The sequence below is a fragment of the Wyeomyia smithii genome, chromosome 3 (assembly GCF_029784165.1).
Source record: "Wyeomyia smithii strain HCP4-BCI-WySm-NY-G18 chromosome 3, ASM2978416v1, whole genome shotgun sequence".
NCBI classification, from domain to species: Eukaryota; Metazoa; Arthropoda; class Insecta; order Diptera; family Culicidae; genus Wyeomyia; species Wyeomyia smithii.
This window is the reverse complement of record NC_073696.1, coordinates 21177819-21188830: the sequence shown is the minus strand read 5'-3', so window position 1 is coordinate 21188830 and position 11012 is coordinate 21177819. Positions and strand designations below refer to the sequence as shown.

The 11012-nt window shown below is 39.2% G+C and overlaps 2 protein-coding genes across 3 annotated transcripts; one reads left to right on the top strand and one right to left on the bottom strand.

The window, feature by feature from the left end:
- Positions 1 to 1036: 1036 nt before the first annotated feature.
- LOC129732560 (cyclin-dependent kinases regulatory subunit) lies at positions 1037 to 1979 on the bottom strand. Its single transcript, XM_055693530.1, has 2 exons — positions 1736 to 1979; positions 1037 to 1659 (listed from the first exon to the last, which is right to left on the bottom strand). Exons 1-2 carry the CDS (start codon positions 1792 to 1794, stop codon positions 1485 to 1487), a joined length of 234 nt encoding a protein of 77 aa, XP_055549505.1. The 5' UTR covers positions 1795 to 1979; the 3' UTR covers positions 1037 to 1484.
- Positions 1980 to 5799: 3820 nt separating this feature from the next.
- On the top strand, positions 5800 to 11012 carry LOC129732559 (eukaryotic translation elongation factor 2). Of its 2 annotated transcripts, none has more exons than XM_055693527.1 (5): positions 5800 to 5957; positions 6748 to 6962; positions 7816 to 9650; positions 9833 to 10139; positions 10397 to 11012. In XM_055693527.1, exons 1-5 carry the CDS (start codon positions 5955 to 5957, stop codon positions 10569 to 10571), a joined length of 2535 nt encoding a protein of 844 aa, XP_055549502.1. In that variant the 5' UTR covers positions 5800 to 5954; the 3' UTR covers positions 10572 to 11012. The 2 variants fall into 2 exon arrangements, with proteins under 2 accessions (XP_055549502.1, XP_055549503.1); XM_055693528.1 differs by lacking the exon at positions 5800 to 5957 and adding an exon at positions 6272 to 6455.

The following is an 11012-nucleotide window of genomic DNA, read 5'->3' as shown; positions in this document are numbered from 1 at the left end:
GTAAGGTTGCCGGGGTCCGGGTTTGAAGTTTGTTGTTTATGTTTATTTGAATCCAGTTTTGATCCCACGAGTTTACTACCAAAGAAGACCCCCTTCGGTAGACTAACGCGTGTTACGGTAGACTATCGCACAAGGCTAGAATACTGTGGAAGGGCGCGGTTGGATATTTGTAACATGGTTATGGTTTAGATGGTTTGATTTATGTATAGATATTTTTATGCCACCGTACGAACCTAATGTGGTTTGCATGTGATAGAAAATTAAGCGGTTCAAAAAGAGAACCTCAGAGATTATATAAAATTATATTTTGAAAGTGGACAGTTTTTCTTAAGGTAAGTTGGATACAATTGAAGTCATTCTGGAAGAACTAGGGTGACATTGCGCATTTCGTTTCGAGAAACTCGAGCAAAACTATCGCTGGTGGGCTTTATGTTTTGGTTTTCGTATTTTTTTCAATTTCGCGGGTTGGATTAGGCGAAGGACAAATGACAATGACAACTCCTTTTGAGCTTAAAGCAAAACTGGCAGTATGTGACGTACTCGAAAATCGCTCGAATCGAGCTGCAAAATGCCACCCCTGGTTAAATTTAACTTTTTTTAAAATAAAATGGTGAAAGTTTTTGTCGGTTTGGACAAATATTTTACAAAAATTCGTATGAAATGCCAACTTCTCTAAACTTTAGAATATTATAGGAATTCAACAGCCAGATTGTTTGCCAGTCATTTTGTGTTTTTAGATTGCATCAAACACAGCTGTATTTCGTCTCAGATTCGAAGAAATGAAATCAACTAAAACCGTTTCCTTTGAATATCTTCCTGAAAATGTAGTTCATTAATTAGGTATATACCGACATAATCACAGCAGTTTGTTCTCTGATCTGAAGTATACATGGTCTTCCAATATTACACAAAATAGAATGAACAAACAGCACCCATTTAAAGTAGGGAAAAAAAAACCTGAATATTGTTTTTCTAGGCCTCCATTCAGTTCTCGCGCACACGGCTTTCTCTTTAAACGAAGCATCCAGCAATGCACTTCATTTTAAAATATTTATTAAAATTACCTTATAAATACTTTTGTTTTACTTTATTTTTCAAGAGGAAGAAGGCACTGGCACCCTTATGTGTTGCTTTTGAATCGAAGGCAAACGCGTGACAGGGTATCGCTAATCTGTACAAAAAAAAATCTCCAAGTTTCAAACGCGCGGCCTGCCGGTCCTTTTTTTCGTATTATTTCTTTTTTCATTTGGTCTCCATGCCTGAGAGTTCTGTACAATAAATTGATGCTCGGTGGAATCTGTTTCCCTTCACAATGTTATTCACACCCTTAGGAAAAGCAAATCACACTAAGATATCCAGTTGAATCGTTTTGAGTGCCACTGAATCGTAGAAAATTTCTAGTGAATTCTATGAACTTGAACAGCTAACTAAACATTGGTGCGACAATTCTACTCTATCCTAACCGAGGATTCCGTATTCTAAGTTTATTCAACTTTCGTGATCGGTCGTCGGAAAAGCAGGATGTGTGGCTCGGGCTGATGAATCATGTAGTGAATCCAGCCACGGGACTGCTGCACACCGATGGACCTCCATTCGTTCTCCGTCATGAGGTGAGTTTTTGGCACTAGCTTGGCGATATCCTTAGGTAAAACGACGTGTCTGCCGGCACCGGAAGAAAATCAAAATTAGCAAAACTCAAGGACGCTTCGAAGTTGAACGGCCGTTGCACTCTTACCTGTACTCAAACTCATCGTCGTAGTATTTATCCGAATAGTAGATGTCTTTTACACTCATTTTTAAGTAATTGGACAGAAAATTGAACACAAACTGATGTATTTACAATAGAATTTAATTTTATGTTCAAAAGACAACTGTTTTATGTTGCAAAAATGTAAAACACTCGCGCCAAAGGACAATGAGAGAGCTTTCGATTTCGTTCCAGTAGCTTCGCTCTCGCTGCTTTGTGTATACCTGTCGTTTAAAAAAGTTATAAGGTGGCGGTTGATTTTCTCAGCCTGGGTTACACTAAAACGCAACACTTTGCGTTTGATAATTTGACAGTTAGGCTACTGACATACTGAGGCGTCAAATGAAGCGAAGCGTTGAGCGTATTAGAAGCGGAATAAACAGAAGCGTTGGGTGAAGCTTCCTATGACATACTGGAGCGAGCGTCGCAAATGCGTTGTGCTGTCATATTTGTAGATTCCAGCAGCGGTTTCGTTTAAAGGAAATATGAATTCGTCCAATAAAGATTTGTTTGCTTCTTCAAGCACGGTAAATCACGTTTTTAGTAAACATAGAGTTTTTTTTATGAAGTAAAATAATATTTCTGAAGTCAGTTGCGCTACAGACATATGAAAAAAAAAAGAAATTATTCTAAATTTCAAACCCGCTGACCCCGAGTAACGTACAACTAGTTTATGATATCTGTTAGGCTTTGAATGACCCCTGTGAGTACAGCTAGTAACTCAGCGACTGGCGTTTCGCGACTTAAGAAGTGCAGCATGTTAGGCATGCAATATTAATCAAAAATACCAGTGTTATTTTCCTGACTACCTGAAAAATTTTCCCGATATTTTCAATATTTAAGACCAAAATAAAGTGAATATAAAGCACCTGGCGATATCAGGTTTAGTCTGAACATGGTATTACTTCACTAAAATTTTTTAAACATTTTAACATATTGTAAACGAAAATGTTTTCTATTTGCTTTTTTTCAATTACCAAACCAAAACGAAGCAAATATAAAGCACCTTGCGATGAAAGATTTTGCCTGAACAAGGTATTACCGCGTAAGTATACGCGCGTCAAAACACTACTCGTTCTGTTTCGCCGCCTCTACCGACGCGTCGTTGCCGCTTGAGTATGACCGGTTTGAGCGTTTCATATAGACGTTCGAAGAAGCAGCTCGGACGCTTTTGCGACGCTTCTTGCTTCGCTTCATTTGACGCCTCAGTATGTCAATGGCCTTACGCTCAAGATAGTACGTTAAAGGTGGTTATTTCAAGTGTCGCTAGAGTTTGAACTTATTTATTTTTATGCTTGTTTATTATTATTATTGAAGTTGACTATTTACAGTGTTGAGAAGTCACCATTTGTGATTGGACACACATACTCATTATTTACTAATATTTATCATAAATACTTAAGCTACTAACAAATCCCCCCTTTAAAAAAATTTAAACTATTTGATGCAATTTGAAACATTTTTTTTTGTGAATCAATCTTTTCAATTACAATACAGTCATATCATATAGCACATTTTTCTATTATTACTGCCAACGCACATGAGTGAAAATAAGGAACTCTAAAATATTTGTCATTGACTTTAATCTGATACGTGCAGCCAAACCGAACCAAGTACCAAAATTGTTATTTTGAGTAATCTGCATTCAAAGTATGTTCCCTGCATGCTACAAACTTTTCTTTTGTTATAACATCATTATGAAACTGTTCAAAAGATTCAAAAGATTTTTTTTATATATGTTTTACAATTTTTATGATTTTTCCTTTTTTTTCTGAGATTTTCACTTTGCTTGGAACTGTAAATAAATTCAATCCAACTAATCGGAGGCTGTGGATGCACATACTAGTGAAAAGTTGACATTCCAGCACGTTCATATTCTGTCAGTTCCGGCCAATTTTTCACAACCGGGGTTTCACGACAGATTTCGCTCACCAAAATTTACGCTTTTTCATTTGTCAAATTTTCTGAGCAAAACGTGATATTTTAAAATTTTATATCTTTCGATTTTCAAAATGAAGAATAAAAATCGCTCTAAAACCGCTACAATGACAGTTGGTATATGGGCAAACTGTCATTGTAGCGATTTCGAGCAGTTTTAATTCGTGATTCAAAAATTTAAGGACAGCGTTAGAAAATTTTTGAAAATCACGTTTTGCTTAGAAAATGTAGCTCTTTCAGATGATATAAAAAACTGATATATATATATATATATATATATATATATATATATATATATATATATATATATATATATATATATATATATATATATATATATATATATATATATATATATAAACAATCCAAATCCATGTTAAAATTTTGGCCACGATCAGATGTGTGACTGTCTTCAAGTCGAATGGAACGTTTCTCTTGAAAAATTCTTTCAAGAAAATTTATAGTTCTTCATTATGTTCAACAAATTTTCCATACCAGCTATCCAACATTCCACGAACGGTAATGGGGGATAGATTTGACTTTTCATAAAGGTTGTCAAACTACTAGTTCAATAGATATTTCCATTGAACTAGTAGTTTGACAACCTCCATGAAATGTAAAATCTATTTGCCATTACCGCTTGTAGAAAACTGGATTTTGGAAGATACAACCGATCCTATATATCCGAGAATCCGTTATTGTTTAAATACATCAAACAACTACTTTCGAAATTTCTCATTTTCCGCATGCTCAATACTCAACTGGATCAATTCAACGCTAGTAGCTATCGCAGGGCCAAGTATGATGACAGTTCTACAAGGTATGCTACATTTTTGTCTATCCAAGCACACAAACAAATCTCGTTATGAAAAATTTCGCGTTTTGTATAGAATTCAGAACATTTTTGGAAATTTCTCGTTTTATGTTGTTTTAAATCTGATTTTTTTGGTTGGAGAGTGAATCTCCAGTTGAAACACACTAGAAATTGATATTAATTTAGATTTAGTGTGAAAAACTGCGACAAAATGTCGATATAAAATATATAAAAATGCTATATTTCTAATAGTTGCAGCATAATCTTAGTCATTGTCATAGCTCATGACTTTTGTTACTGTATGAAACATAAGCGACTCTATTTAGAAGCGCTATTAGAGTACACGAAAAAAACGAAAAGTGCAAAAAGGTTACCGGCAAATTGATGAAAAACAGCATATTTTACCCGAACCGCAGCTAGTTTATGTATTCCCCACAAATAAAACATGTTTCAACATCATTTCTATAGCTTTTCAGGAAAGTATGTTTTATAAGTTTAGTTTAAAATGCAAAATCTTTTCAAATTTCATACAAAATGTGAAGAAGTTCATAACGATCACTAATACTAATGCATCGACGTGAATAGCATACCTTTTAGAACTGTCATCTATACTTGGATCGCAGGGCAGGCTATCCAAGTATGATGACAGTTCTACAAGGTATGCTACATTTTTGTCTATCCACGCACACAAACAAATCTCGTTATGAAAAATTTCGCGTTTTGTATAGAATTCAGAACATTTTTGGAAATTTCTCGTTTTATGTTGTTTTATATCTGATTTTTTTGGTTGGAGAGTGAATCTCCAGTTGAAACATACTAGAAATTGATATTAATTTAGATTTAGTGTGAAAAATTGCGACAATATGTCGAAATAAAATATATAAAAATGCTATATTTCTAATAGTTGTATAGCTCATGACTTTTGTTACTGTATGAAACATAAGCGACTCTATTTAGAAGCGCTATTAGAGTACAAGAAAAAAAACGAAAAGTGCAAAAAGGTTACCGGCAAATTGATGAAAACTAGCATATTTTACCTAAACCGCAGCATGTTCATGTATTCCCCACAAATAAAACATGTTTCAACATCATTTCTATAATTTTTCAGGAAAGTATGTTTTATAAGTTTAGTTTAAAATGCAAAATCATTTCAAATTTCATACAAAATTGGAAAAAGTTCATAACGATCACTAATACTAATGCATTGACGTGAATAGCATACCTTGTAGAACTGTCATCATACTTGGGCAGGCTATAGCCGAACGCCGAACTGTTGCGTTTCCATTGTGCACAAGACTGAACCTGGTTGTCGTAGGCACGGTGAGGTCTTTTTGCCTTTGGTCGTGGTCGACGGCGACAGCTCCGCAACGACGTTCTCTTTCGCTTTTGTGCACGCATACGGCGTGTAAGTTGATTTTCGGTGTCGTGCAAAGTTTCTAGCAGAAAACATCAAAAATGGTGAGTTTTGTGATATTTTGTTACGGGAAAAAGGTGGTAATACAGTGCACTGCACGAGGTTAATGAAATTTTTGCTTGAAATGCGTGAATTTGTGTTGAGAAACAATTTTATAATCAGTGACGGAATGCCTCGTTGCTGAATCAAGATGTCGGATGACTTGTGGATCACCGGCTGGTGTGGTAGGTGTGAGGGAGAGAGCGACACGTTCCGTCAGACGGCGAAGTTGCGATCTCTTTCTTTTTCCGGCCACAGACTTGACTGAAAAGATAGCCTGCTGCAGTGCAAATGGACGACGTTCAGCTGCAAGGTTGGATTGTGTGTTCAGCAGTGTTTTGTTCAATCGTGGATTCGGCTAGTGAGGAGAAAGAAGTGTGTCACAGGACTTATAGCTCTGAACGCAGTGTAAAAAAAAACGATTTCTTGCTCCTAAAAAAGGAGTTTACGGTTGATAGACGTAACTAGTTTCACAGAAGAAGACTTGAAAAGGCGTCATAATGGTAAATGAGTATGATAAATTTAGATAGTTGCTCCCAAATGAGACGTGCAGTGCAATGACGTCGTAAAGTGAGGTTTCAGCTGATTGCGAAATGAGGTTTTTCTATATCGAAGCATTTGTATGGAACAGAACCGCAGAGAAAAGTTGATTTGAATGTCTAGCATAGTCCTAGAAATGGAAAATAGTGCTAAAAGTTATAGTCAGCGATTGGATTGATTATTTTTTAGCTGATATAAGAGCTATGCATTTTTCAGGCGCATGTTTATTGATTTTTTTTTGTCTTCGTAACCTAGGTTAACTTCACCGTTGACGAAATCCGTGCCATGATGGACAAAAAGCGGAACATCCGTAATATGTCCGTCATTGCGCACGTTGACCATGGCAAGTCGACACTGACCGATTCGCTGGTCTCGAAGGCCGGTATCATCGCCGGTGCGAAAGCAGGCGAGACTCGTTTCACCGATACCCGTAAGGACGAGCAGGAACGGTGCATCACTATCAAGTCGACGTAAGTATCGCACAGCCCTCTTTGAGGTCATTTGTTTTTTGGCATTGCTCTTTCTGACACAAATAATGCGCACAAAGAAAGTGCAATCCACGGCTATTGGCTGTAACCAGAGGACGGGCGTGCGGAATGGTGTGTGCATATGCAAGCAGTCGAGCGATGGTTGTTTCTTCTGCACATGCACACTACTTTCCATCCTAGCAAGCGTCTGACTGATGTCTACCTGCACTCTTGGAATTGTGGTAGTGATCGAGTTCGTCACCGTCAACGTGGAAAAAAATTCATTCATTGATATGTTACCATGCTGCTGGCAGTGACGTTGGCTGGCAATGTGCAGATTTTGATGATGACAAAGAGAGTGCTTTTCCAGAAAATGTTTTTAAAGTTAATTTTTAAAAAGCTTCGCATTTCAAAATAAAGTTATATAAAGGCTACTGTGATTCATACTTTGAGGTTATGAAATGCGTACGTCTTTTTTTTTGTTCACACAACATTTATTTGACACGGCACAATACAAATTAATGTTTAAATGCGTACGTCTTTGCTAGTTGTATAAAAATTATTTAAAACCGCTGATTAAAAAAAAAAAAAAATAGTAACGTGATTCCATGCTACACGTAGAACTTTGATTGATGAAAACAATTGATAGAAAAAATCGGTTTGCTTATAAATTGGTAAAAACAATTGTGTCATTGCAAAATTGATGTTTTGACATCTAAGCCCATGTTTAGAGCACTAATGCAACTGTTGAACTAACAGAATGAACTATTAGTTTGAAAACAAAGGCGTAGTCCTACGTTAAAAAATATGTCAATAGAAAACTAATTTTTGTTTGCGATTTCTTTCTACCATGCAGTGCCATCTCGATGTACTTCGAACTGGAGGATCGGGATCTGGTGTTCATCACCAACCCGGACCAGCGCGACAAGGAATGCAAGGGCTTCTTGATCAATCTGATCGACTCGCCCGGGCACGTCGATTTCTCGTCGGAAGTAACTGCTGCGTTGCGTGTCACCGACGGTGCTCTGGTAGTCGTCGATTGTGTGTCGGGCGTGTGCGTCCAGACCGAAACCGTACTGCGCCAGGCCATCGCCGAGCGTATCAAACCGGTCCTGTTCATGAACAAGATGGACCGCGCGTTGCTGGAACTGCAGCTGGAGGCTGAAGATCTGTACCAAACTTTCCAGCGTATTGTGGAGAACGTGAACGTCATCATCGCCACCTACAACGACGATGGCGGCCCAATGGGTGAGGTTCGCGTTGATCCGTCCAAGGGTTCCGTCGGATTCGGTTCTGGTTTACACGGGTGGGCTTTCACGCTCAAGCAGTTCGCTGAGATGTACGCAGCCATGTTTAAGATCGATGTAGTGAAACTAATGAATCGCTTGTGGGGTGAGAACTTCTTCAATGCCAAGACAAAGAAATGGGCTAAGGTTAAGGATGACGACAACAAGCGCTCGTTCGTTATGTACGTGCTGGATCCGATTTACAAGGTGTTCGATGCTATTATGAACTACAAGACTGACGAGATTCCGAAACTGCTGGAGAAAATTAAGGTTACGCTAAAGCACGAAGATAAGGATAAGGACGGCAAGAACCTGTTGAAGGTTGTGATGCGTACCTGGCTGCCAGCTGGAGAAGCCCTACTTCAGATGATTGCCATTCATTTGCCATCGCCGGTGGTCGCCCAGAAGTACCGTATGGAGATGCTGTACGAAGGTCCGCATGATGATGAGGCCGCTGTAGCTGTCAAGAACTGCGATCCACAGGGCCCGCTTATGATGTATGTGTCAAAAATGGTGCCGACTTCAGATAAGGGACGTTTCTATGCTTTCGGTCGTGTGTTCGCCGGTAAGGTCGCCACTGGCCAGAAGTGCCGTATTATGGGCCCCAACTACACTCCAGGAAAGAAGGAGGATTTGTACGAAAAGGCAATCCAGCGTACCATTCTGATGATGGGACGTTACGTTGAAGCCATTGAGGATGTCCCTTGCGGTAATATTTGTGGTCTGGTTGGTGTCGATCAGTTCCTCGTGAAAACTGGAACGATTAGTACCTTTAAAGATGCTCACAATATGAAGGTCATGAAATTCTCTGTCTCACCTGTGGTGCGTGTAGCAGTCGAACCCAAGAACCCGGCTGACTTGCCTAAATTGGTCGAAGGTCTGAAGCGTTTGGCTAAATCCGATCCTATGGTGCAGTGTATCATTGAAGAATCCGGTGAGCATATCATTGCCGGTGCTGGTGAATTGCATTTGGAAATTTGTCTGAAGGATCTGGAAGAGGATCACGCCTGTATTCCTCTAAAGAAATCTGATCCTGTGGTATCATACCGTGAGACTGTCTCGGAAGAGTCTGATCAGATGTGTCTGTCCAAGTCACCGAATAAGCACAATCGTCTGTTCATGAAGGCTGTCCCAATGCCGGACGGTTTGCCCGAAGATATTGACAATGGCGATGTTAACTCGCGTGACGACTTCAAGGTCCGTGCCCGTTACCTGGCCGAGAAGTACGATTATGATGTGACAGAAGCCCGTAAGATTTGGTGCTTTGGTCCGGACGGTACGGGCCCGAACATCGTGGTTGATTGCACCAAGGGTGTGCAGTATCTGAACGAAATCAAGGACTCCGTTGTTGCTGGCTTCCAGTGGGCCTCAAAGGAAGGTGTTCTTGCTGAGGAAAATATGCGTGGTAAGTTAAGCAACTGAAGTGCAGAATCTTTTTCCTAGTATGATGATTGTTTTTAATCCAGAAAAATGAAAATTTGAAGGATACTTTTTTATTCAAGCTCAACAGGTCTGAAGTTCGTCCGAGCTTATATATGGACGGCTAAATAACTATACCACACTAACCGACTGCTTTCTACTTCACAGGTGTCCGTTTCAACATCTATGATGTCACGCTACATGCTGACGCTATCCATCGTGGTGGTGGTCAAATCATTCCGACCGCTCGTCGTGTTCTGTATGCTTCGTATATCACCGCTGCTCCACGTATCATGGAGCCCGTTTACTTGTGTGAAATCCAATGCCCGGAAGTTGCTGTCGGTGGTATCTACGGTGTGTTGAATCGTCGTCGTGGACACGTCTTCGAGGAAGCGCAAGTTGCCGGTACGCCCATGTTCGTCGTAAAGGCGTATCTACCTGTCAACGAGTCGTTCGGTTTTACCGCTGATCTAAGGTAGGTGTTGTTTTCTTGATTTGTTTTAAGACAGGGAATGATGAGCAAATTCGTATTCAAAGTCCAGCAGACCATTTGATGATTGCTGGACCAACCGAGTTTGCCAGAAAAAAAATTGTTCGAAAACTTTGTTTTTTCTTCCTAATAGAATTTACAATACCTGTCTTACAAAACATCACCATTATGTTTATCACCATTGGTTTAGATAAAATATATTCAAAATACCATTTTTACAATAACTTCATTTCTCTTTGCAGATCCAACACCGGTGGCCAGGCGTTCCCACAGTGTGTGTTCGACCACTGGCAGATCTGCCCGGGAGATCCAGCTGACCCAAGCACCAAAGTGTACAACATTGTGCAGGACATCCGTAAGCGTAAGGGTCTGAAAGATGGTCTTCCGGATCTGACACAGTACTTGGACAAACTGTAAACACTTCTTACTCTAACAAACCATACAAATCAAACTAGAGGAATGCAACCAATTCAGCTACAAGAATTATTATAAATTTAATTTATAAATGTTTACAACAAATCCAAAAACATTGCTAAAACATACTAGCACACACACACACACTTTCAATTACCTACCAGCCAACAGACAAATATTCTGCAGTTGCTTTTCGTCTGCTTACAAGTGTCCCCCAAACAAAGTCCAAGGAGCATCGAACGTTCGTGTCACTAGATAGAAGCCACCAATCCAACATCATCGCTTGGCGTCGGAAGAAGCAGCAACCAAAACAGAAGGGCTCTCAGTCCCGTTGAAATCCCCAAAATGCAAGCAAATTAATGCGATCAAAAAACAATAATGGAAACAGTGATAAAAGAGAATACAGAATATGAGAAATCATGTTGACAAAAAACCGAACGGAAA